The sequence below is a fragment of the Aquarana catesbeiana genome, linkage group LG08 (assembly GCF_042186555.1).
Source record: "Aquarana catesbeiana isolate 2022-GZ linkage group LG08, ASM4218655v1, whole genome shotgun sequence".
Classification (NCBI taxonomy): Eukaryota; Metazoa; Chordata; class Amphibia; order Anura; family Ranidae; genus Aquarana; species Aquarana catesbeiana.
The window spans coordinates 40,754,156-40,778,369 of NC_133331.1; the positions used below are offsets into that span (position 1 = coordinate 40,754,156).

Consider the following 24,214-nt stretch of genomic DNA (forward strand, 5'->3'; position numbering starts at 1 on the left):
CTGACCTCACTTCCTCTCTACTAACATCACCACACCTGGGTATAATAACAGCAGTCAAAACCAAAGAATAATCCAGTTTTTTATCGTACATCATGGGACACAGAGCCATAGTAGTTACTATGTGGGTTATAGGCCACCTTCAGGTGATGGACACTGGCACACCCTAAGACAAAGTCCACTCCCTATATAACCCCTCCCACTACTGGGAGTACTTCAGTTTTTTCGCTAGTGTCTTAGGTGTTGGTCACGAGTAAAGATGTGCTGTGCTGAGCTCCACTGGAAGATTCCTTTGCTGGGGCAAGCTATGAAACCGGATCCATTCAAAGTGTCTTTTCTAGGCCTAATTAAATGGTACCCGGGCCTCCGAAGAAACAAAGTTTTGCCTGTAACGCTTCTCTTTTTAGAGAGTTGGACCCTGGGATCCAGAGCTTTGCTTTACGGGTCCAGGAGTGTGGGTTCCCCAAGGGTCCCCGGTTCCTGAAGGTTTGGTAACAAAGCCCGCCGTGAGTGGTGAAGATTGGGTCTGTCGGTTTTACCACAGAGAACCCTGCGGCGGGAAAGGTAAATGGAGACTTCTAAGACATTTTTTAAAAAATAAATACATTTTCTTATGAAATGTCTCCTTTAAAAAAGTAAATGTTGTCATGCTTAAGAGTCACCACTGGGGGCTGTATAGAGCATGTACCCTGCCATGCTTTCCTCAGAGATCACACTGTGCAGCAGAAACAGCAGGCTTCCCTCCGGCGAGCAGCTCAGACCTCCGGTAAGATTGGGGGGGGGGGGGGGTTTCTTCACTGAATCACCCCCCACCTGGGCCAAGCATCCCCTCTTCTTAGAAAGGGGGGGGCCAAAAAACGACCTGCGATGCCACTCCATTTGTTTCACCGCCCCTGCACGGTGGCCAGTCTTGGGTCTCCTCCTCGCCATTTCCCTCCATACACAAAAGCCGATCCCATCAGATCAGAGGCCCGCATTCGCGTGGGAAAACCCTCTTTAGAAAAAAAGAGGGGGGGCATGATGTGCTTAGCACTGCATTGGCGTCATGCAACGTCCAGCGTGGGAGTTTGTTTAAAAGCTCCATTTTTGCTGGCTGCAGATGTCGGTTGGACAAAGAGCAAAAAGGGGCATATAAGAGATTGGTGACACAGGCATTCCCTTGGCACATTTACTAAAAGCATCAGGCTGAGCGTTAATAGCAGCGGCTGGACTTTTGCCCAAGCAGTGGATGCGATTTTTTCTGGTAGTACCTCTGCATTTGTGCATCGGGCTATAGTCAGAAGAGGACGATGAAACACCTTAAAAAAAGGGCTAAAAGGGTCTCCTCAAGCTCTGGAAAGCCTACTTTGCCCTGATCCTGCATCCTACCCTGAGAGGGGGTGGCTGGTCGGAGTGAGCATCGGGGCCATGAAATGTTTGCAATTGTTTTCAACACTGCAGACCCTGTCTATTTTACTAAAGAGATTTTTTTTCCCCAGCCATGAAAAAAAGGTTAGTGGCTTTAATTGCGTCCCAGTGTGGGACAAAATGTGACAGGTTCCCTTCCATTAACCAGGTCCCTCAAACTGAGGAACTGGGGGCAGGAAAAGATGAATTTCCCTCAGGGACCGTGGTGAGGACTGATGACTCCTCTTCTGAGGGGTCAAATGCAGGGGGGGGGGGGGAATCAGCTTCACAATCTGTAAGATTGATGGTGCAATTTTTTACTGATGGTCCGCTCTACATTTATGTACTCTTAACTGAGTGTTTGGGTTCGCTAAAGCCTCCTCAATCTGTGCATGCCTTTCCTGTCCATTCATTGATACAAAAAGCTTTTCCAGTAGAGTGGGATCACCCAGATAAGCATTTTTTCCCTCCTAAAAAGTTTTTTCACACTTTATCCTATGGAGGAAAAAATTCAGGTGGGGATACCAGCAATTTACGCTGCTATATCCTCCATGAAAAAAAGTTTGACTTGTCCAGCAAACAATGCTCAAATGCTTAGGGATCCAATGGATAAAAAGTTGGAATTCCTATTATTTCTCTGGCAGGTTGAGTGTTTCAGCCTGCGCTGACAGTAATTGGTCAATCCTTGAGAGACCAGTTTAAACAGGTGCTCAAGGTTATCCTTCTCAGCAGGCCCAGGATCTGGCAAGCGACTAGCAGCTTTATGTTTGCAATAGTCGCAATGAGAGATTCTATCCTTGAGACCTCGTGCCTTTCGCTAAGCACCATGCAAGGAGCTCTTGGCTAGTCTTTGCAGTGTAACAGCTGTTTGGGAATGATTTGGGTAATACATCCAAAGAATTTCTAGTGGAAAAAGTACCCCTTTGCCATTTAAGAAAAGGAGCAAAACGTATTTGCATTTTAACAAGCTCCTTCTCCAGTGCCAGGGGCATCAGCCTCCAGGCAGTCACGACGGCCTCCGCTGTCAAGTTCAAGAGGTAATCCTCAGGGTCTACCCCAGGGATAAAAAGTCTTGGGGGAGGGAACCTACAAAATACTAATAAGGGGGCACCCCCGCTTGCTCGAGTAGGGGGAATACTTATGCAGTTCTCAAGGATCTGGCAGGAAGAGTGTCGAGACAGATGGGGGACTTCCCCAAACATTCCTAAGGATCCAGAGAAAAAGAAGTCTCTCTTTCAAGCATTGGACCATCTTTTGGCAAAAAGCGATCATGGTGGTCCCCATGAAAGCACAGGGGTTGAGGTTTTGTTCAAACTTTTTTCACGGTGCCAAAACCAAATGGAGATGTCAAACCCATTCTGGATCTCAAGAATCGAAACCGGTTTCTGAATATCTGCTCTTTTTATGTATGGAGTCAATCCAATCAGTTGTCTCCATCCTATAAGGAGGAGAACTTCTGGCTTCAATCGACATCAAGGATGCATACCTCCATGTGCCGATTTTCCCACTCACCGGTAATATCTACTTTTCAAGGTAGAAAATCTTTATTTCAAGTTTGTAGCTCTACTTTTCGGTCTAGCTACTGCACCTTGAGTGTTTACAAAGCTTCTGGTCCCTCCTCTAGCCAGATTAAGGGCCCAAGGTATAACGATTATAGCAAAGACCAGAGAGAAGCACACCGCTCCAGGCAAACTCAGGTGCAGGATGGATCACAGGTGCAGACCTCGGCTCACCACTGTGGAAGACGAACAAGACAAGGAATTGGTCGCACACTGGAACTCCAAATTATCTCAATGTCATCTTTATTGGGTTGTGAACAAGCAAGCTATCGCTTGTGAAATGTCTACCATTGCCTGTATCGGTCTTACCCTTTTTTGACAATAAAGATGACATCGAGATAATTTGGAGTTCCAGTGTGCGACCAATTCCTTGTCTTGTTCGTATAACGATTATAGTTTACCTAGACGGTCTGCTCTTTTTAGACCAGTCGGTAGCCCGCTTAGACCAAAAGTATGGTCATCACATTCGTAAAAAGAAGAGGAGAAGGAGAGAACCTTCAAAAGACAGTCCACTCAAGAGCATGCGGGTATTAAACCTAAATATCTTTATTGATTATCCCAGTAAAAACAGTATTACTATCCAAAAACCATTAATTAAAAATAGGACAGAAAGTCCTACACAGCACTGGTGGCCACCGATGTTTTCCACATACATAAATCACTCATGAATCCATACACACTTCAACTTATTGAAAAGACCCGGGTCTGATGTATATTTCATTTACTTCCCAATTAAAGTTTATGAATAGATTTATTATTGCCACTTCGGTCCTTACTGAATAAAGTGCAGGTGCTGGTGATTAGAAAGATATCCATCCGGATATTGATAATGAGGAAAAACAGACTTTAATGTATGGCAGGTTGGTAAATTAATAATAAGATAAATGGATGAAGTGTCCCCGTTTGACCGGCTATATAGCAGCAGTTGGAAAACAAGAAAATGTATTTGGTAAGGAAACAAACGGCAAATAGCAATATGTGGTGTGCCTCCGTATATGTTTGAGCACTACAAAGCTCACCGTTTGACGTCTTCAACCAAAGAGTTCCAAGTCCCATGGAGGACTGCGATAGCCGCGTTGTCTCGGTGTGGGGGAGCAGACATGCGGTGTGCTCGCCCGTACTGACAGGAGCTGTTGTTTCCGGGTCTTCCGTAGGGAAGTATGGTGTGTCAGAGGGTTCACAAAATGTTCCGCGCTAAGTCTGTAGGTTTACCAGGGGAAGCGCTTAGTCCCAGTGTTCACCGCAGGGCTCAACCCGCCATCTTGGAAAGTTCTCAGGTCGCTTCTGTATGTGCAAAAGTTGATTCCTCATTTATGTGTGGAGATCCATGTCCCACCAGTACACATGTTAGACGCTTACGCGTTTCACTTGTTGCCAAGCTTCTTCAGAGCATATGCAATACCCACGGCTAGGTGCTTAAATAGCCTGCCGATTGATGTTTAATTTGCGTTAATTATTGCCAGCACCTGGGCATTGCAGACTAACCTAAATTCACATTCACCACTAGTGCAATCACACACATATGTACAGCTGTGTTTTAAGATTCAGATGGAACGTCAGTAACTTATTAATAAAAAGGTTCCTCCAGATACTACAACCTCAATCTAATTGGTTCATGTATGGCCCAAAAATAAACATCAAATAAGAAAAAAAGGGGCAAAAAGGGGCAAATTGTTAACTACCTGGAATACCTAGGTTGGATTCTCAACCTAGAGAAATCTTCCTTAAAACCATGAAGAAGACTAAAATACTTGGGTCTGATCATAGATACATCCAGAAAAGGGTATTCTTGCCCCAGGCAAAGATCAGCGCCATAAATGAACTGATTCAGGTGGTCGAAGCAAGATGAATCCTTCTATTCAGCTTTGCATGAGGTTGTTGGGAAAGATGGTGGCTTCATTCGAGGCGGTTCCTTATGCTCAGTTTCAATCGAGACTGCTGCAAAACAGTATCCTATTGGCTTGGAACAAGAAGGTTCAAGCTCTAGATTTTCCAATGTGTCTGACTCCAAAAGTGCGCCGGAGCCCCAGTTTATGGTTATTAACCAAAAATCTGCAAAGGGGAAAATCCTTCCTACAGTTACCTGGGAAGTGGTAACATATGCCAACCTTTTTTTTTTTTTGGGTTAGGGAGCAGTCCTGAAAGAGGCAACTGTCCAAGAGAAGTGGTCCAGATCAGAAATGACCTTGCCCATTAACATTCTAGAGATTCAGGCAGAGCTCTTGGTCCTGAGGGGCTGAACGTTCAGTTTACAGAATTGTCCTGCCAGGATCCAATCCGACAATGCCACAGCAATGGCCTATATCAATCACCAAGGAGGCACAAGAAGTTGTGTGGCCCAGAGAGAGAAAGGTGAATCATATCCTATCTTGGACAGAAAACAATGTACTTTGCCTATCGGCAGTCTTCATTCTAGAAATAGAAAATTGGGAGGTGGACTACTTGAGTCGCCAGCAGTTGTTCCCAGGAGAATGGTTCCTTCACCCCGATATCTTCCTGTCAATATGTCAATATGGGGGATCCCAGACGTAGATCTGTTTGCGTCCAGGTTCAACAAAGACTTTGTGTCAAGAATAAAAGGATCCGCTAGCATGAATTCTCTCCTATTCTGCCTGCGTCCACGACTTCTTCGCAGGATCAAGCAGGAAGGGAAGTCGGTGATTCTTGTGGCCCCCAGCGTGGCCCAGGAGATCTTGGTATGCAGAGATCTTAAGGATGGTGGTAGGGGTCCCATGGACCATACCACCATGTCCAGACCTTCTCTCGCAAGGTCTGGTATTCCATCCTACCTTACAAACACTAAATTAATGCTTTGGCTATTGAGACCTACATTATGAAGAAACGTGGGCTGTCAAGTTCAGTGGTAGCTACCTTGGTTAATGCAAGGAATCCAGCCTCCAGAATCGCATATTATAGAGTCTGGAAAGCATATGTCTCCTGGGATGAATCCAGGGGTTGGCACCCCAGGAGGTATGTCATAGGTAGAATCTTTGACTTTTTGCAGATGGGGTTAGAAATGAAGCTGGCCTTGAGTATTTTCAAAGGGCCAGGTCTCGGCCTTATCGGTATTGTTTCAACGACCACTTGCTTTGCATTCTTTGGTTCATAGTTTTTTTTTTCAGGGGGTAACGCGGCTTAGCTCACCCCTGAACCCATGGGACTTGAATTTAGTTCTGTCGGCATTACAAAAACAGCCTTTTTGAGCCGGTACGACATATTCCCTTGGTTCTTTTGACAAGGAAACTCGTTTTTCTGGTAACCATAACCTCTGCAAGAAGGGTATCAGAGTTGGCTGCTCTTTCTTGTAAACAGCCATATTATTATTCACAAGGATAAGGTAGTATTGCATCCTCATCCTAACTTTCTACCGAAGGTAGTGTCAGGTTTTTATCTAAACCAGGATGTTGTTCTACCTTCATTTATTTTCCAGAACCCTGTTCTATGGAAGAAAAATCACTACATTCTCTTGATGTGGTGAGTGCAGTCAAGGTCTACTTAAAGGCGACTGCTCAGATTCGAAAAACAGATGTTTTATTTGTGTTGCCTGAAGGTCCTAAAAGAGGACAAGCAGCATCAAAATCTACTATTTCTAAATGGATTCGACGAGTGATTGTTCAAGCTTATGGTTTAAAGTGGAAAGTTCCACCTTTTCATATTAAAGCGCACACCACCAGGGCTGTTAGTACTTCCTGGGCAGTGCATCACCAAGCTTCCATAGCTCAAATTTGCAAGGCCGCAACTTGGTCTTCAGTCCATACATTTACCAGATTCTATCAAGTAGATGTAAAAGGTCATGAGGATATCGCCTTTGGGCACAGTGTGCTGCAGGCAACAGTACAAGTCCTCTGAGCTCATGGTTCCCTACTTTTGTTGTGTGTCCCTCCCTTCAGTTGGCATTGCTACATAGTAACTATTACTGCTCTGTGTCCCGTGATGTACGATAAGAAAATAGGATTTTTATAACAGCTTACCTGTAAAATCCTTTTCTTTTAAGTACATCACGGGACACAGAGGTCCCTCCATTCTTTCTGGTATAGACGTGTATTGCTTTGCTACAAAAACTGAGATACTCCCAGTAGTGGGAGGGGTTATATAGGGAGTGGACTTCCTGTCTTAGGGTGTGCCAGTGTCCATCACCTGAAGGTGGCCTATAACCCAGATAGTAACTACTATGGCTCTGTGTCCTGTGATGTACTTCAAAGAAAATGATTTTACAGGTAAGCGGTTATAAAAATCCTATTATTTCAATACTATACCCGGCATGAGCCTCCAACCTTTCTGTACTCAGGCTGTATCAAAAGTCTAACCACATACTGTCCAAAACCATATACCTTTTAGTCTCATAATGTGGATTGAAGTAGAAGCTTTTTGAACTGTAAGTTTTTAACTCCAATACATAAATCTGTTAAGAAAAAAAAAAAAAAAAGGAAGGAGGACTGAGGGTGCCAATAGTAAATGCTCAAAATTTGTTTCCACGTCTGCTCCAATAACAGGTTAGACTAATTAGCTATGGGAAGTAGAAGTGATTTTTTTTCTTCCTTTACTGATTGTAACTAATTTGTAAGTGTCCTTCAAGAATTAAAAATTTTTTTTTTTTTTTTTAAATTTCAGAAAGACATTAGTATGATAGACATGTTCAGCAGCTGGCAACGAAGGTCTTGTTCGCACGGGGTGATCACATCCGTACCCCATGCAGGGCCATGATTACCCACACAGGGATGCTCACCCTGGATGTGTTTGAGGCCGTGCACCCGCACGATGTCACATTGGGAGATGTATGTGTGCAGCTGCTGCATCTCAATAGACATCTTTAGGACTGCCTACGCTGTTGCTTTCACCCAGCTGCTGAATGTTTCTATGCCAACATTTACATGTACCAGCACATATTTTCACATTACAAGTTTTCACATTCTGACCCCATATCTTTACAAGCCCTGAAAAAGGAGGCAATATCAGGCCCAAGAAAAATGTTGGTTTTTGTAACCAAGTTATATTTGGATTAAAACAATTTCAAATTTATAAATTTTGGTGTGGACCTTCAATCTCCAGGATTTAAAAAAGCCTCGAAACTGATAGAGGACACCTCCTCAGTGATTGAATACTTTCCCTCATGACTCCTGTTGTAGAGAACCCTAGATTTGCCCCTGGTATAGTAGGCAAAGCTGTTCAGTCTTTCCTCAAGAGAAAAGGTATTCATAGCCCTTGAAATGTTCCACATTTTGTAATGTTACAACCAAAAAACGAAAAATTTTTTTTGGGGATTTTATGTGATAGACCAACACAAAGTGGCACATAGATGTGAAGTGGAAGGAAAATAAATGGTTTACAAAATTTTTGACAAATAAATATCAGAAAAGTGTGGCGTGCATTTGTATTCAAAACACAAATCTCCCACCGAGTCAATACTTTGTAGAACCACCTTTCAGTGCAGTTACAGCTGCAAGTCTTTTTGGGTATGTCTCTACCAGCTTTGCACATCTAGAGAGTGAAATGTTTGCCCATTCTTCTTTTGCAAAAATACAATAGATATAAAAAGTCTGCACACCCCTGTAAAAAACGTCAGGTTTCAGTGATGTAAAAAAATAAGACAAAGATAGATCATTTTAAAACATTCTCAACCTTTAATGTGGCGTATAAACTGTATAACTCAATTGAGAAACTGACTGAAATCTTTAAGGGGGGGGGGGGGGGGGGGAGTAAAAATTAAAAAAAAAAAATATATTGTGGATGCATAAGTGTGCACAGTTTCTTATAACCGGGCTGTAGCTGTGTTCAGAATTAAGCAATCACATTCAAACTCAGGTCAAATAGGAGTCAGCACACACCCATCATCATTTAAAGTGCCTCTGATTAACCCCAAAAAAAGTTCAGCTGTTCTAGTAGGTCTTTCCTGACATTTTCTTAGTCGCATCCTACAGCAAAACCAATGATCCGCAGAGAGTTTCCAAAGCATCAGAGGGATTTCATTGTTAAAAGGTATCAGTCAGGAGAAGGGTAGAAAAGAATTTACAAGGCATTAGATATACCATGGAACACAGTGAATACAGTCATCATCAAGTGGAGAAAATATGGCACAACAGTGACATTACCAAGAACTGGACGTCCCTCCAAAATTGTTTAAAACAATGAGAAGAAAACTGGTCAGGGAGGCTTGCCAAGAAAGCCTACAGCAACATTAAAAGGAGCTGCAGGCATATTTGCCAAGTACTGGCTGTGTGGTAAATTTGACAACAATGTCCTGTATTTTTCATACAGTATGTCTGGGCTCTGGGGTAGAGTGGCAAGACAGAAGACTTTTCTTACCAAGAAAAACATCCAAGCCCGGCTAAATTTTGCAAATACACATCTGAAGTCTCCCAAAAGCATGTGGGAAAATGTTTTATGGTCTGATGAAACCAAGGTTGAACTTTTTGGCGATAATTCCAAAAAATATGTTTGACATAAAAACAACATTGCATATTACCAAAAGAACACCATATTTGTTAGGGGCATCAAAGTAAAGAGGGCTGAATACAAATACTTTTCAGATATTTATTTGTAAAAAATGTTGAAAACCATTTATCATTTTCCTTCCACTTAATTATGTGCCACTTTGTGTTGGTCTATCACAGGGGTCTCCAAACTATGGCCCGCCAGTGGTTCGAGAACTTCAATTCCCATCATGCCTAGTCTTGTCTGTGAATGTCAGAGTTTTACAATGCCTCATGGAATGTACAGTTCCGCAGCAGCTGGAGGGCCATAGTTTGGAGATCCCTGGTCTATCACATAAAATACCAATATAATGCATTTATGATTTTGTTTGTATCATGACAAAATGTGGAAAATTTCAAGGGGTATGAATACTTTTTCAAGGCACAGTTTATATGTGGTCAAGTATAATTACCAGGACTTTATTATCACAAATGTTAGTTGGGTTCACTGGAAGTTTCAGTTAACGGTTTATTGTCAAGCTTGTATAGGAATGCCTACCAGCATTTCATCATTGGCTTATATTTGCATGCAGAAAGAGATGGAGGTGAAGGGTGACCCCTGACAGCACATGTGACAATGTTAAGAAAGAAGGCCAACAGTCACATATGGGGTACACTGTAATCAATACAAAGTAGAATATATATTTTCCACAGAATGACACAAAGAATGATAAATTCCTAGGTGTAAGAAAACTTTAACCTAAATCACCCAGCTGTTTAGGTCTTAAATACTCTAGAAGCCTTATCTATTCAATTCTGAAGGCAATTTTGATTAGGAGTACATTGCATTAGAAAACAGGCTGCATAAGCTGTATTCGAGAATTGCACAAGTCCACGATAGAAAGTTATTAACACATTTCCACACAGACCTGATGGTAGAATCTCTGAAGAGACAATATCAAGCAGCAACTTGCATTGTACTTAATTTCCTTTAAGAGTAAGTGATGAAAAGAAAGCCTCCAGATAGAAAACCCCAAGCCTTGCTAGAGTTTAATGTAACAGTCAGGATGTTCTATTGCTATAGTGATGCTCATGCATAATTAATAGCAGAACATCAGTGAGCTTTCATGGCTTATAAACCTACCAAGTAGAAAACCAGGCCAGCACGAAGCAACACACTCTGCTTCTAGGCTACATATTTTCTGAAAAAGGAAATGAATCCAATCGACCATCAAAAAATACAATTCTAAAACTCGTGTGTGAAATTATATATCGCCCAACTTTTCTTGAAATAAAAATTTTAAAAAAAAAAAGGTAAAAAAAGTTTAAAAGTTCTGCAACACAGTTTAAAACTTTCATACATATTAAAAAGGAATAGCAGTTGAGACGAAAAAAATAAAACCACAAACCTCAAGTCAGGTTGTGTGCACTTTCCACTTCCTGTATACCTCCCAACTTTTTGAGATGGGAACGAGGGACACCTATTGGCAAAAGTGTGTAGGCCACGCCCCCTTAGAGAATTATACAAAAAATGGTTAAACCCACAAGTGCTTTTTTTTCACCACTACTATTCCTTTATACTGGCTTATGCATTTTACAATGCAATTTAGAAATTGGATGAAAGGTTTAGCACTGTGAAACCCTCTATGAAAGATAAATAGTGCGTTTTAAACACAACTATATATCTCAAACTAAAATGAGAAGGAAAGAAGAACAGAGGGGACTTTGTTCCAAATAAGGGAAAAGTCCCTCAAAATCAGGGACAGTTGGGAGCTATTTTCCTGTTATAATAGCAACTTGAAGCAGTCTCCAGGGTTGGATTTTGGTAATCGTAGAACCGAGGCACCCCATTAGTAATCAGCCAGAACTTCATTCCCTGTTGATTTCAAGATTGTACTGAATGACTTGGAACTCCTTCCTGGAGTGGTACCACTAAAAGATGTAGTGTTGAGGGTGCACAGAAGCTGATCGGTTTTATCGTGGTCAGTTGGCTGGTAATTCAGAGGCACAGACACGCAGGAAGCTTGTATTGGGTATTGGATTTGTTCAGCCACCACGCCTCCCAACCAATCACAGCCTGCCTCTGCCACACATCCCCTCCCAATCACAGCCTGCCTCTTGAACACACCCCCCTACTCAAGCACAGTCTGCATACTGCCTTGGGATGCACAGACAATGGCATACAGTCACACTGTCCTGTAACTCCGCCCTCCATTTTTAGGAAGACGGGATGCATGGTCACATGTCAGAACTTTTTAAGCTTGAAAAAGAAAGATCATTTCTGAAACAAAGCAAAAGCAGTTATGGTGCCGGAACAGTTATAACTGTATTAGAAAGTGTTTACAACATTGTATGTTCACAACTACTTAAAAAAAATATAAAAAATTTAAATAGCAATTGTTTAAGGAATAGAGAAAAAGTATCAGAAAAATAATAGCTGGGGGTGGGGATGGGGTTGATTAGGGTTAACCAAGTAGAGTGGCAGCAAGGGTACAGGGCATGCTGCATGCTACATAAGAGAATATTGAAATATAATGTATGCAGCACAACTAAGCTACAAGGTTTATGACTAGTGTCAGAAATAATTCATCTTAAATTTTTCTGCTTTATATTTTTACTTTTTCAGTGGCTATTCGCATTTTGTAGACCCTGGGTATCATGCCTCCTAGTCTAATTCCTCATTTTGAATGCTTAGGCTACTTTCACACTGAGGCGCTTTACAGGCGCTACAGCGCTAAAAATAGCGCCTGCAAAGGGCCTGTAAAGCGCCTCTCCTGTCTCTCCAGTGTGAAAGTCTGAGGGCTTTGACACTGGAGCGGTGCACTGGCAGGAATCTAAAAAAAAAGAAAAAAAAAAAAGTCCTGCAAGCAGCATCTTTGAGGCGCTTTAGGAGCAGTGTATACACCACTCCTAAAGCGCCTCTGCCCATTGAAATCAATGGGCAGCGGTGCTTTGCGGGCGCTTTTAACCTTAACTTTTTGGCTGTTAGAGGGGGTTAAAAGCGCTCCGCTAATGGCCAAAAAGTGGTGCAAAATCAAAGGTAAAGCGCCACTAAAGATAGCGGCGATTTACCACCGACGCCTGCCTCAGTGTGAACGTGCCCTAACTGGCACCACCACAACTCACAAATGACACTCTTTTAAAATTTATTCAGTCCCGCCTTCTTTAGAACCACCCCTCTGTAACACTTGATGTAAATATCTACAAAAATAAACCTACTATTTACCTACAAAAGTGCTATATTGTTGCAAACCTAATTTTATCCTATAAATCAATGTACTACTCATAGCCAAACAACAGGAAATGTAAATGTATTAATAATGCTCATAGTAACCCCAATGTTTGCTTCCAAATTCTATCCTCAGAAAACGATAGTTTTGTTATGGGCAGCCTGGCAATGCATACAATATGTGTATTTTACACATGCAACAATGAGTTGTATGAAGAACATATCCTTCGGTCTTAGCAAATTGAAAGAATGGTTACCTGAACACTGCAAGCTACAATTTACAAAACATCTGTATTAGGCTGAGGCAAAGTCTGTAACTGCTTATGGGGCAGGAAACACATGCACTATATTGTCAAAAGTATTGAGAGGCCTGCCTTTACACAAACATGAAATTTAATGGCATCCCAGTCTTAGTCCATAGGGTTCAATATTGAGTTGGTCCACCCTTTGCCGTTATAACAGCTTCAACTCTTCTGGGAAGGCTGTCCACAAGGTTTAGGAGTGTGTCTATGGGAATATTTGACCATTCTTCCAGAAGCACATTTGTGAGGTACACACAGGCACGGAGGTTGGACAAGAAGGCCGGGCTTGCAGTCTCCACTCTAATTCATCCCAAAGATGTTCTATCAGGTTGAGGTCAGGACAATCAACTTCCTCCACCTCAAACTTGCTCATCCATGTCTTTATGGAATTTGCTTTGTGCACTGGTGCGTAGTCGTCATGTTGGAACAGGAAGGGGCCATCCCCAAACTGTTCCCACAAAGTTGGGAGCATGAAATTATCCAAAATGTCTTTGTATGCTGATGCCTTAAGAGTTCCCTTCACTGAAACTAAGGGGCCAAGCCTAACCCCTGGAAAACAACCCCACGCCATAATCCCCCCTCCACCAAATGATTTGGACCAGTGCACAATGCAAGGTCCATAAAGACATGGATGAGAGAGGAAGTTCACTGGCCTGCACAGAGCCCTGACCTCAACCTGATAAAACACGTTTGGGATGAATTAGAAAGGAGAATGTGAGCCAGGCCTTCTCGTCCAACATCAGTGCCTGACCTCACAAATGTGCTTCTGGAAGAATGGTCAAACATTCCCATAGACACACTCCTAAACCTTGTGGACAGCCTTCCCCAAAGAGTTGAAGCAGTTATAGCTGAAAAGGGTGGGCCAACTCAATATTGAACCCTACTGACCAAGACTGGGATGCCATTAAAGTTCACGTGCATGTAAAGGTAGGCATCCTAATTTATTTGACAATATAGTGTAGCTTGTCATACTGAACCCAACAAGTTAGGATATTGTCTGTGTTCGGCTTTATTCCCTGTTTTGCTACAGGCTCAGAAAACCTTCTCTGGCAGGGACTGCGGTCAATCATTTTATATCGTCCAAATGGGTTTATGGCGTTACACAAAAAAATTAAATATATCAAGGACAGTTTAGCTGTTAAAGTTTTCATTAAATAAACTTCAGGAAGGCATCAAGGAAAAGATACAGCAAACCTGCTTATTTACCTGACCAAGCCACAAACTACCAGTTACTTGCCAAAGCAGGTACCTTTATGTGCTTGTATGCTGGTTCATATCTCTTACTTTTATATAAACAGCAACCAGCTTCAATGATCCATCCTCCTGAAGGATGCCACTATTAGTCAGCGAGGCTTCCCATTATAGTGGTAAGCTAAGACTTAGGCAGGCCATAGATTCTGCAACTTTCTTTCCTTCCACCACAGGTGGATGGAAAGAAAATGGCTTGATTTCCGTTAATGTTGCGGTGGCGCTAATCGTTTGGGGAAAAGCCTGACAGGCTGGTTGTACACAAGTCGATTGATAGATCAACGTGTGTACAACTAGGATGCCCATACATGGATCGAAATTTAAACAAATTTTGATTCATATGTAGCCGGCCTTAGACAGAAAGCAGTAGAGTAACCCATGACATAAAAAGCCTTTGACTGCTTCCAGGTTGCAAAGTCAGAACTCTTGTACATTTCCCCATACGTGCTGGGGAAGGGGGGGGAGAGGGGAAATTAGGCACTTGCAAGAGGACCAACCTAGGAGCTAAGGCAATATTTGAATCATTTAGTTCTCCAGGTTCAGGAAGCATTAGTAGAAGATTGAAATAACAAGAGTATGCAACGGTTACCATTTTTGTTATCAGTTGCACACATAAAGATGTTAAATGTTTTCTTCCCTGGAAATTCCCTGACCTTGCATTATTCCACTTAATGAATGCACGATGAGGCTCCCAATATGGCAACTAACTTATCAGATTGTGGGTTTTGATATAATCTTTGTTTACCTATACAGTTATAACTGTCTGTATCAAGACATTTACTTTACTTTTATCTAAACTTACTTTTCCTCTTACAAATATAACAGCTGTTCTCTATCAGACCAGCTTGTCTGCTTTCAAGCAAAAGTACCTTTCAAAAACAGACCTCTCTAATACAAGAGATGCCATTAAACACTTAAAATGGGCACAACTACGTTTTGAGTGTGTTATTTTCCAGCCAATTCATCAGTAATTACACAGCATTGTAGATGTCACCTCATATTTAAAATCACAACTGCAGTGCTGCAGCTGTGCACTGGGATCCAGGAAAGGCCTCCTCACAGGCGTACCAAGAAAAAAAATGCAAGTTAGACTTACTGGTAACTTGTTTTCCAATAGACTTTCAGGACAGCACCCGAGAGATCATGGCTCCTCCTCCCACAGGAAACACCTCATCAATTAAGTCTTTAATTGGAGTCCTCCACGTTGCCTCGTCAGTTGTTTGTAGAGGACTCCAGCCCCAGCTGCAACACATAAGCGACAGTTATATCATAGTATTACAGCAACAGCATAAAAAAAGGGCGGGTTACTGCTGTCCTGAAAGCCTATTGGAAAACAAGTTACCGGTAAGTCTAACTTGCATTTTTCCAAAACGTCTTTCAGGACAGCACCCGAGGGGATAATCGAGACTTACTCCATTTTGGGACAACAGCCTGTAAAGACGTTACTTCCAAAAGCCTGGTCCCCAGCCGTCATGAGGTCTAACCTATAATGACGGGCAAAGGTTGTCAGACTTGTCCAAGTAGCTGCCTTACAGATTTGTTCGGGGGCGCCAGCTTTTTCTGCCCAACTCACCGCCGAAGCTCTTGTAGAATGAGCCCGGACATTCACTGGACTCTTGACCTGTAAGGGAATAGGCTTCAGAGATAGCCATTCTCAACCAGCTGGCAATGGTTCCTCTGGAAGCTTGTCTTCCTTTTTTATTACCAGAAAATAAAACAAACCGCATGTGAACCTCTAAAGTCTTTAGTGTTTTCCAAGTAACTCAAGACTGCTCTTTTAACATCCAGAGTATGGAATTCTTCTTCCTTCTTACCTGATGGATTAGAACAAAAGGTAGGAAGTATTATCTCCTTCTCTCTGGACCGAAGCGACCTTCGGTAAAAAATTAGAATCTGTCTTCAGAACAATTCGGTCTGAAAAAATGGAAAAAATGGCTCCCTGATTGATAAGGCTTGCAGCTCACTGACTCTTCGAGCTGTTGTAACAGCCACTAAAAAAAATGTTTTTAAAGTAACTAATTTCAGGGAGGCTAAATTAATGGGTTCAAAAGGTTCCCTGGTCAGGGTCTGTAGAACTGATAAGTCGCATGCTGGACAGCTTTTGATCACCACTGGTCTAGACCGGGTGAGAGCTTTGAAGAACCTAATCACTAAGGGTTCTGATTAAATAGATTTTTCTAGAAATACCCCCAGCGCAGCAACTTGAACCTTGAGAGTGCTGACCGCTAGGCCCTTGTCTGCTCCTTCTTGCAGAAATTCCAGAACAGAGGAAATTTGTTTTGGTGATTTGTCAGATGCTGTGCACCAGGAGTTGAAGACTTTCCAAACCTTGGAATACATTGCTCTTGTAACCTTCTTTCTGCTGAATAGGAGGGTAGCCACCAATCTATCCGAGAAACCTTTTCTCTTCAAGAGCTGTTCTTCAGTAGCCAAGCCGTTAGTTTTAGCTTTGCTACCTCCTGGTGAAGCAGAGGACCTTGTAATGGAAGGTGCCAATACGGTTTTAGTTGCATCTGAAGAAGGGATGAAAACCAAGGCCTTTTGGGCCAGAAGGGAGTGATAAGGATCATCGTTGTATCCTCCTTCCTGATTTTTGCTATGACCTGAGGGATAAGCTGAAACGGGGGGAATGTGTAACAGAGGTGAAATTTCCAATTGTGCGCCAGAGCATCCACTCCCAGTGATGCCTTGTTCCTGTTCAGGGAGAAGAAACGAGACACTTGCGAGTTTTCCTGGGTCGCAAAGAGATGCACTCTTGGGCACCACCACTTGTTCACGATCAAATGGAAGACCTCTGGATTCAATTGCCACTCCGCTTCTAATACCTGGTTCCTGCTGAAGAAGTCCGCTACCCTGTTTAGGGTCCCCTTTAAGTGGACCGCGGACAAGGATAGAGTATGGAGCTCTGCCCAATTTAGAATGCTTCTTGCTAGGTTTTGCAGAAGTCTGCTTCTGGTTCCCCCATCTGTTTATGTAGGCCACTGCCGTGGTGTTGTCTGACAGGATCTGAGTATGCTGTCCCTGGACTTCTTTTGCAAAGGTCAGTAAGGCTATCTCTATAGCTTTTAGTTCCCTCCAATTTGAGGACCTCAGTACATCTTTTGTGGACCACGAGCCCTGGGCCACCGACCGTTCATATGAGCCCCCCAACCCCAGGAACTGGCATCGGTTGTTAACCTCACCTGGGTTGGGAAGGACCATAACAGGCCTGGTTCTTCCACCACCAAAGACTCCTTTTCACCGATGTTGGGATCTTTACTAGTGAATCTAGTGAGTCCTGCTGGTGATTCCAGGTTTTTAACAGGAAACTTTTCAGATGTCTGAAATGGAGCTTTGCCCACTGGACGGCCGGTATGGAAGAGGTCAGGGTTCCCAAAGCTGACATGACCCTCCTGATAGACAGAATTTGATTGGACTGTAGCAGTGACACCACTTGTACCAACTTTCTCTGCTTTTCCTCTGGAAGAAAAATTTTTTGTTCCAAAGAGTTGATACGGAAACCCAGGAATAACACTTAATGTGAGGGAATCAGATTTGATTTCTGAAGGTTTAAGATCCAAGCTATGGACGCTAGGTGAACACGAGCTCTGAGCAAGTTTTCTTGAAGACCTTCTCTGGTCTGAGCAAAAAACAGCAGATCGTCCAGATAAGGAATAACGGAGATTCCATCTAGAGGCAGAGGTGCCAAAGCTTCGGCCATTATTTTCTGAACACCCTTGGGGATGATGACAGAACAAACGGGAGTGCTCAGAATTGCAGATGTACCACCTTCTTCCCTTCTTTCAATGCTAACCTCAGATATTTCTGTGACCTGGCGGCAATAGGAATGTGGAGGTAGGCATCTTTTAAATCTATTGATGCCATGTAGCATCCTTGATACAGGAGGTTTCTTACTGAAAAAAATTGAATCCATTCAAAACCTTCTGTACTCTACTGATTTGTTCAGCATTTTGAGATTCAAGATGAGGCGGAACTTTCCTGAAGGTTTCAGAATGAGGAATACATGTGAGTAGAAACCCTGGAAGAACTCCCCTGTCGGGACTGGAACAATGACTTTCTGGGTTTTCAGTTCCTGAATTAGGGACTTCATGGCGAAAGCCTTGACCAGATCCCTTGGGACGTTTTCATCAAGAATCTTTTTGGAGGTTCTTCTGTGAACTCTATCACATACCCCTGGGAGAGCATATTTACAATAAACTGGTTTGAAGTGATGGCTCTCCACTGAGGAAGAAACTCTTGGAGTCTTCCCCCGACCTTGAGGGAGTCATTGCGATTTTTCGGAGGTCGCAGGAGGATTGAAGAGCACTCCACTCCTACCTTTGGGCTTCTGAGAAGACCATGGCTTCTTTTTGCCCTGCGTTTTTTCCTGCTGCCCTTTTTGGGGCCGAAAAAAACGCTTACGGGTTTGCACCTGTTTCTTCTTGACCGGAAACTACTTCTTATCTACCGTACGGTCAAGACTGGACTCTGAACCAAATAACAGATCATCTGCAAAAGGAATACCTCACAGTCTGTTTTTAGATGCAGCATCCCCTGGCCAAGTTTTTAGCCATAAGGCCCTCCTGGCAGAATTAGTTAAAGCTGCTGATCTGGCTGACATGCGGATAGACTCCGCAGACGCATCCACAATATATGATATTGCCGCCGACAGAGTTGTAAAGGAGTCTAAAATCTCTGGTTTTGAGGAATCCACTGTAACATGGGCCTTCAGCTGGTTAACCCAGTGATCTAAATTCCTTGCAACACAGGTTGTTGCCATTGCCGGTTTTAGAATGTTCATCAGGTTCTTTTAAGAAGCAGGTCCATCCTTTTATCCATGGGCTCCTTTAGAGTGCCCATATCCTCAAAGGCGAGGTCCGTAGACTTTGAGACCTGAGAAAAGGCAGAGTCCAATTTTGGAACCTTGTTCCATATAGAATCAGGATTTTCCTCAAATGGAAATCTTTTCTTGTGAGCCCGGGAAAAGAATGGCTTTTTCTCAGGTTCCAGCCACTCTTTTTTAATATCAGTGATAACTGAATGGACTGGAAAAGAACGGCCTTTTGAATCTCCTAAACCAGCATACATGCGGTCATGCAGGGAGAGTTTCTTCTTTTCCTCTTCTATCCCCAAAGTTGCATGGATTACTTTGAGTCCTTCCACCTCTTCCAGCGACATTTTGTACTTAGAAGCGGCATCTGTTTCATTTTCCTCCTCCTCAGAATCTGTTTCATCTGGAGTGAGGGAAACGGACCCTTGGGAAGTGTCCTGGGATATCGGACCCCCAAAATTATTTGAGAGCCACCTTGGGGTTCTGAAGATGGCTGCGGAACCGAAGGATCCCTTGGGGGACCTGGTTCCTCTCTTAGGTTTGACCTAAAGGCTTGAAAGGTGGCCCGGAGCTCATTCTTTATTGTTGTAACCAAATCGCCACACATGGATGGAGACTCCTCTCTGACTAGATTTGCAATGCAATCTGCACAAAGCCTTTTGTTCCAAACATCGCTTAATTTCTCTTTGCAGACAGGGCACCTTTTCTTGACTGGTTGGGCAGAACCTTTGGCCTGGACAAACAGAAAAGAGAGAAGGAACCACGCTTAAAAGGCTGCTATACAGCACAAATAAAACACCCAGGTACACTAAGGAAGATAACATCTTACTTCCATGTGCCCAGCAAGCCACCCAACACCACCACCTAAAAATCCCCTGTTGCTGGGCAGATATACTAACACTAGCCACTGCAACATACATTCCCCAGGAAGATGGGGGTGGGGGGAGGGGGGGGGGGGAAGGGTGAGTAACCCCCCACAGGAGAAAACGGCCCAGAGTAATAGAGGACACAGTCCCTTACCTTGGCCTTCCTGGCGCCTTGGCTTGCCCCCTTATTCGCTGCATCGCTATCCATAGCTGTCTGCGGACGCATGGTGAAACGAATGGTTCCAGGTTCAAAAGCGCCGCTGTGCTGACCTGGAACCGGAAATAAGGCACCAGGTGACCCTGCCCTCTCCCTCTGCGCTTTGTGGCCGGAAATGACGCGCGTGCCAACCCGGAAGTGCTGCTTCTTCCCATACAGGACGTGGCTGAGGCGCTCCTCTGCCACCAGAAACATGGCGGCCGCCACCGCTTGTTCCCAAATGCAGCCAGCATGGAAAGGAGGACGACTGCCTATCTGGCCAAAAAATGGAAGCAGCACTCCCAGGCGTACAGGCTCTCTCTGAGCACGGAAGAGGGAGAGGGAGCCCACGGGACCGTCCATCTGGGAGCCAAGTGGGAGGATCACTCTCCTAGCACAAAAAAGACTTAACAGGTGAGAACCTGTCTCCCAGGAAAGCCCTGAGAGGTCATGGCTCCCACCAGGTGTTCCTCCAGCTGGAGGAAACACAAAAAACTGTCGAGGCAACGTGGAGGACTCCAATTAAAGACTTAATTGATGGTGTTTCCTGTGGGAGGAGGAGCCATGATCTCTCGGGTGCTGTCCTGAAAGACGGTTTGGAAACTACCTTTACAATGAATGCTTGCCTAAAGAATTAATTTCACCAAATGCACAGGCTAGGTCAACAAATCTCGAATGTAATTAAACCAACAGCAAACAAAATGAATACATCAAAGCTTCAAAAAGAATGGACTCCAAGTCAGAACTTCTGAGGTGGTCTTTTAATATACTGGTTTCCTGCCAAAATAGGAACATAAAGAAAGTGGCGCAATACACTGCATGCACATCTGCTCCAGTACCACCGCACAAGGGCAGCTAAGGCCTACTAGTGACAAACTTAAATATTTACCAGATCCAAAATATTGGGCAACAAGAAAATTATTGAACAGAAAAGTCCTTCTTGTTCCTTAATTTGCTTTACAGGGTGCACAATGGTAAACTACTACAAAATTATGGATATGATAAAGACCCGTTGTTCCTTCCAAAGATGGTGGGCAGTGGTAGCTTCTAAATGTGCTCCAATAGGCCAGCTTATACAGAGGAAGCTCACAATATAACAGTCAAAAATGTAATTGGAATAATAAGATTTCTAAAAATGTTACATAACGATCCTCCAACCATCCTGAAATCATCAGGATCAGTCAACAACTGGCTATCACTGGAGACAAAAGAACGCAGCAGATAACTTTGGAAACACTTGAGGTTTAAGCAACAGTCATGATAGAATTTTTGGAAGATATTTTCCTATAATAGGCTCCAGAGACGCATTTCTGCTTTGCCATTTTAATGCCCACTTATATGCAAAATTAAAACAAAAATATCGCGCCGTCTCTTTAAGTTGTGAGGTAGCAGCCGGCACAGCAAAAGATCAGTTTGTAAAGTGAAAAATGGGCAAGTGAAATGTGCAGCGCTAATATGCGGTCTTTAAAGTGAACCAAGACAGTATTTAAACAGTGTGCACAATAAATGTAAACACCTTGAATAAGAAAAAATAAACAATAAGTGTATACAAAGGTGAATGTACACTATATCAAAAAATGAAACAGTGCTCATAAGGGTTGTTAAAAGATCATGAGGAGACCCAACGTTCAATGTAATAATTAAATTGACATGTCTCTAACATTAAAAAAACAATCATTTGAATATAATAAAAAAACAAATAGAGAAGAAGTCCAGAAAGTGAAATAATTTAAAATCCATAGATGAACATAACATGGTGACTTCAAGTATAAGGTTTGTGTAGACAAGATTGGCAATAGATAATTCACCACCGATATGTACAAGGCTTACTGGAAAGATTGATCACTCATCTGCCTCCCTGTCATTACCCCTTCGGAGGGTTATTCATTAGAAGTATTGCTGTGAAGGACCACAGGAGTTTATCCCCAACCGAAGGTCGTGGATGTTGATGCTGGTTTTCCCTGGTGTATTACACCACAAGCTTGATTGACTCATTAAGCGTATGCCTGTTTGGGTTCAATCTTTACGCTAAGGCTTGTACCTATTGGTGGTGGATCGTCTATTGGCAAATCTTGTCTACACAAACCTTATTTGAAGTCACCATGTTGTTATGTTCATTTATCTATGGACTTTGAATTAGTTCACTTTCTGGACTTCTGCTCTATTTGTTCTTTATTATATTCACATGATTGTTTTTTATATTAGAGACATGTCAATTTAATTATTACATTGAACGTTGGGTCTCCTCATGATCTTTTAACAACCCTTATGAGCACTGTTTCATTTTTTGATATTGTGTACATTCACCTTTGTATACACCTATTGTTTATTTTTTCTTATTGAAGGTGTTTACATTTATTGTGCACCTTGTTTAAATACTCTGTCCTGGTTCACTTTAAAGACAGCATATTAGCGGTGCACATTTCACTTACCTAATTCTCACTTATACACACATGGAAAGAAGAGCTGGGGTTCACCTACAACAAGCCAACACATTTACATGTAGTAAGACCTACTGTTCTCCAATCAACAAGCAGTGTGAGAATTGCTCATTGGATATGCAGGGGGCATAGTGGGCTATCAAAGACAGACCCGCTGCTCTCACACAACAGACAGCAGTCCTTACGTTCAACCAGCTGCCAGAAAAGCAGATTAAGGTCAACACATATCTCTAAATAGCTTATTCTGATACAAGGCATCATTTTTGACAACGTGGATATTAGTATCCCTTTAAAATGTCCTTTAAAAAGCCTGCATTCAGTAAAAACCTCACCTGGCATGATAATTTCAGGGAATCCCATTTTCCGAGCAACAGCTGTAGACCTGTCTACAAGATGAGGAAATTCCTTGCGAATCTGATGAATGTCACCAGGCAACAGTTTCATTGTGACCCAAAGACCTGAAGGAGGAAGGAAAAGTTTACACAATGCTGTTTACCTTGATTTCATCTAAGGCTTCAATCACACGTGAGTTGTTTTCTTTAGCATGTAGCAAATCATAAAAACAAGGTAATTTTATGAGCTTTTCTATTTCATTTGTAGTCTGTTACATGCATTATCACATGCCTTAAGTGCACTCCAGGATGGCAATTGAACAAATCCGTAAATATAATTCTGTTAAGTTTCATTTACAATCCAAATACCCCATGCCAAACAGCACAGCAAAGTCCTGGACTTCTCTGCTCTTTGATCCAGAATGCAACTCAAACCATGAATGTACAATGAAGAAGCAGCATCACACAGATGGGTCATCCCTCTTCTTTCCCTCCAGGATGCATGTTTACTGACAGCAGCATACAAAGCTACATAGCCCCGATTGGCTTATTGTGCTTCCCCTTCCTTTTCCGATCCGAGTGCTGCTGTACAGGTGACTACAGAAGGCTGATATCAAGACATTGTCAGATATATTATGCTAGCTATGTGTAGATATATTTAAAAGTTTACAAAAAATAAAAATAAAGAACTGGATTATGTTCTGTATTTTTTTTTTTAACACACCTGCCCGGAGCGTAGTCTTGAATCAATAAACATGTGTTTTATACAAAGGAATCTAACTTAAAAGGGGAACTTTACCCATAACAGCTTGCTAAAAAATAATGTTCTTTAAAAAGAAACATAGTGCCTTGAAAAAGTATTCATACCCCTTGAAATTTTCCACATATTGTCATGTTACAACCAAAAATGTAAATGTATTTTATTGGGATTTTATGTGATACACCAACACAAAGTGGCACATAATTGTGAAGTGGAAGGAAAATGATAAAATGTTCTTCCAATTTTTTTTACAAATAAATATCTGGAAGGGGTGGCGTGCATTTGAATCCAGCGGCCCCTGAGTCAATACTTTGTAGAACCACATTTCGCTGTGGCAAGACTTGAAAATTGCTTTTCACAGACGCTCTCCATCCAATCTGACAGAGCTTGAGCTATTTTGCAAAGAGGAATGGGCAAAATTTTCACTTTGTAGATGTGCAAAGCTGGTAGAGACACCCCCAAAAAGACTTGCAGCTGTAATTGCAGCGAAAGGCAGTTCTACAAAGTATTGACTCAGGGGAGCTGAATACAAATGCACTCCACACTTTCCAGATATTTATTTGCAAAAAAGTTTGGAAGAACATTTTATCATTTTCCTTCCACTTCACAATGATGTGCCACTTTGTGCTGGTCTAGCACATAAAATCCCAATAAAACACATTTACATTTTTGGTTGTA

General features: G+C 42.5%; 1 protein-coding gene across 1 annotated transcript in view; it reads right to left on the minus strand.

The window, feature by feature from the left end:
* The window catches only part of DOCK1 (dedicator of cytokinesis 1), a gene marked incomplete in the record, with an annotated part of 633,434 nt that overhangs the window by 423,134 nt on the left and 186,086 nt on the right, over positions 1–24,214 (minus strand). Inside the window, 1 exon segment of the mRNA XM_073595735.1 lies at positions 22,777–22,902. Within this exon segment, the coding sequence (XP_073451836.1) occupies positions 22,777–22,902 (126 nt within the window).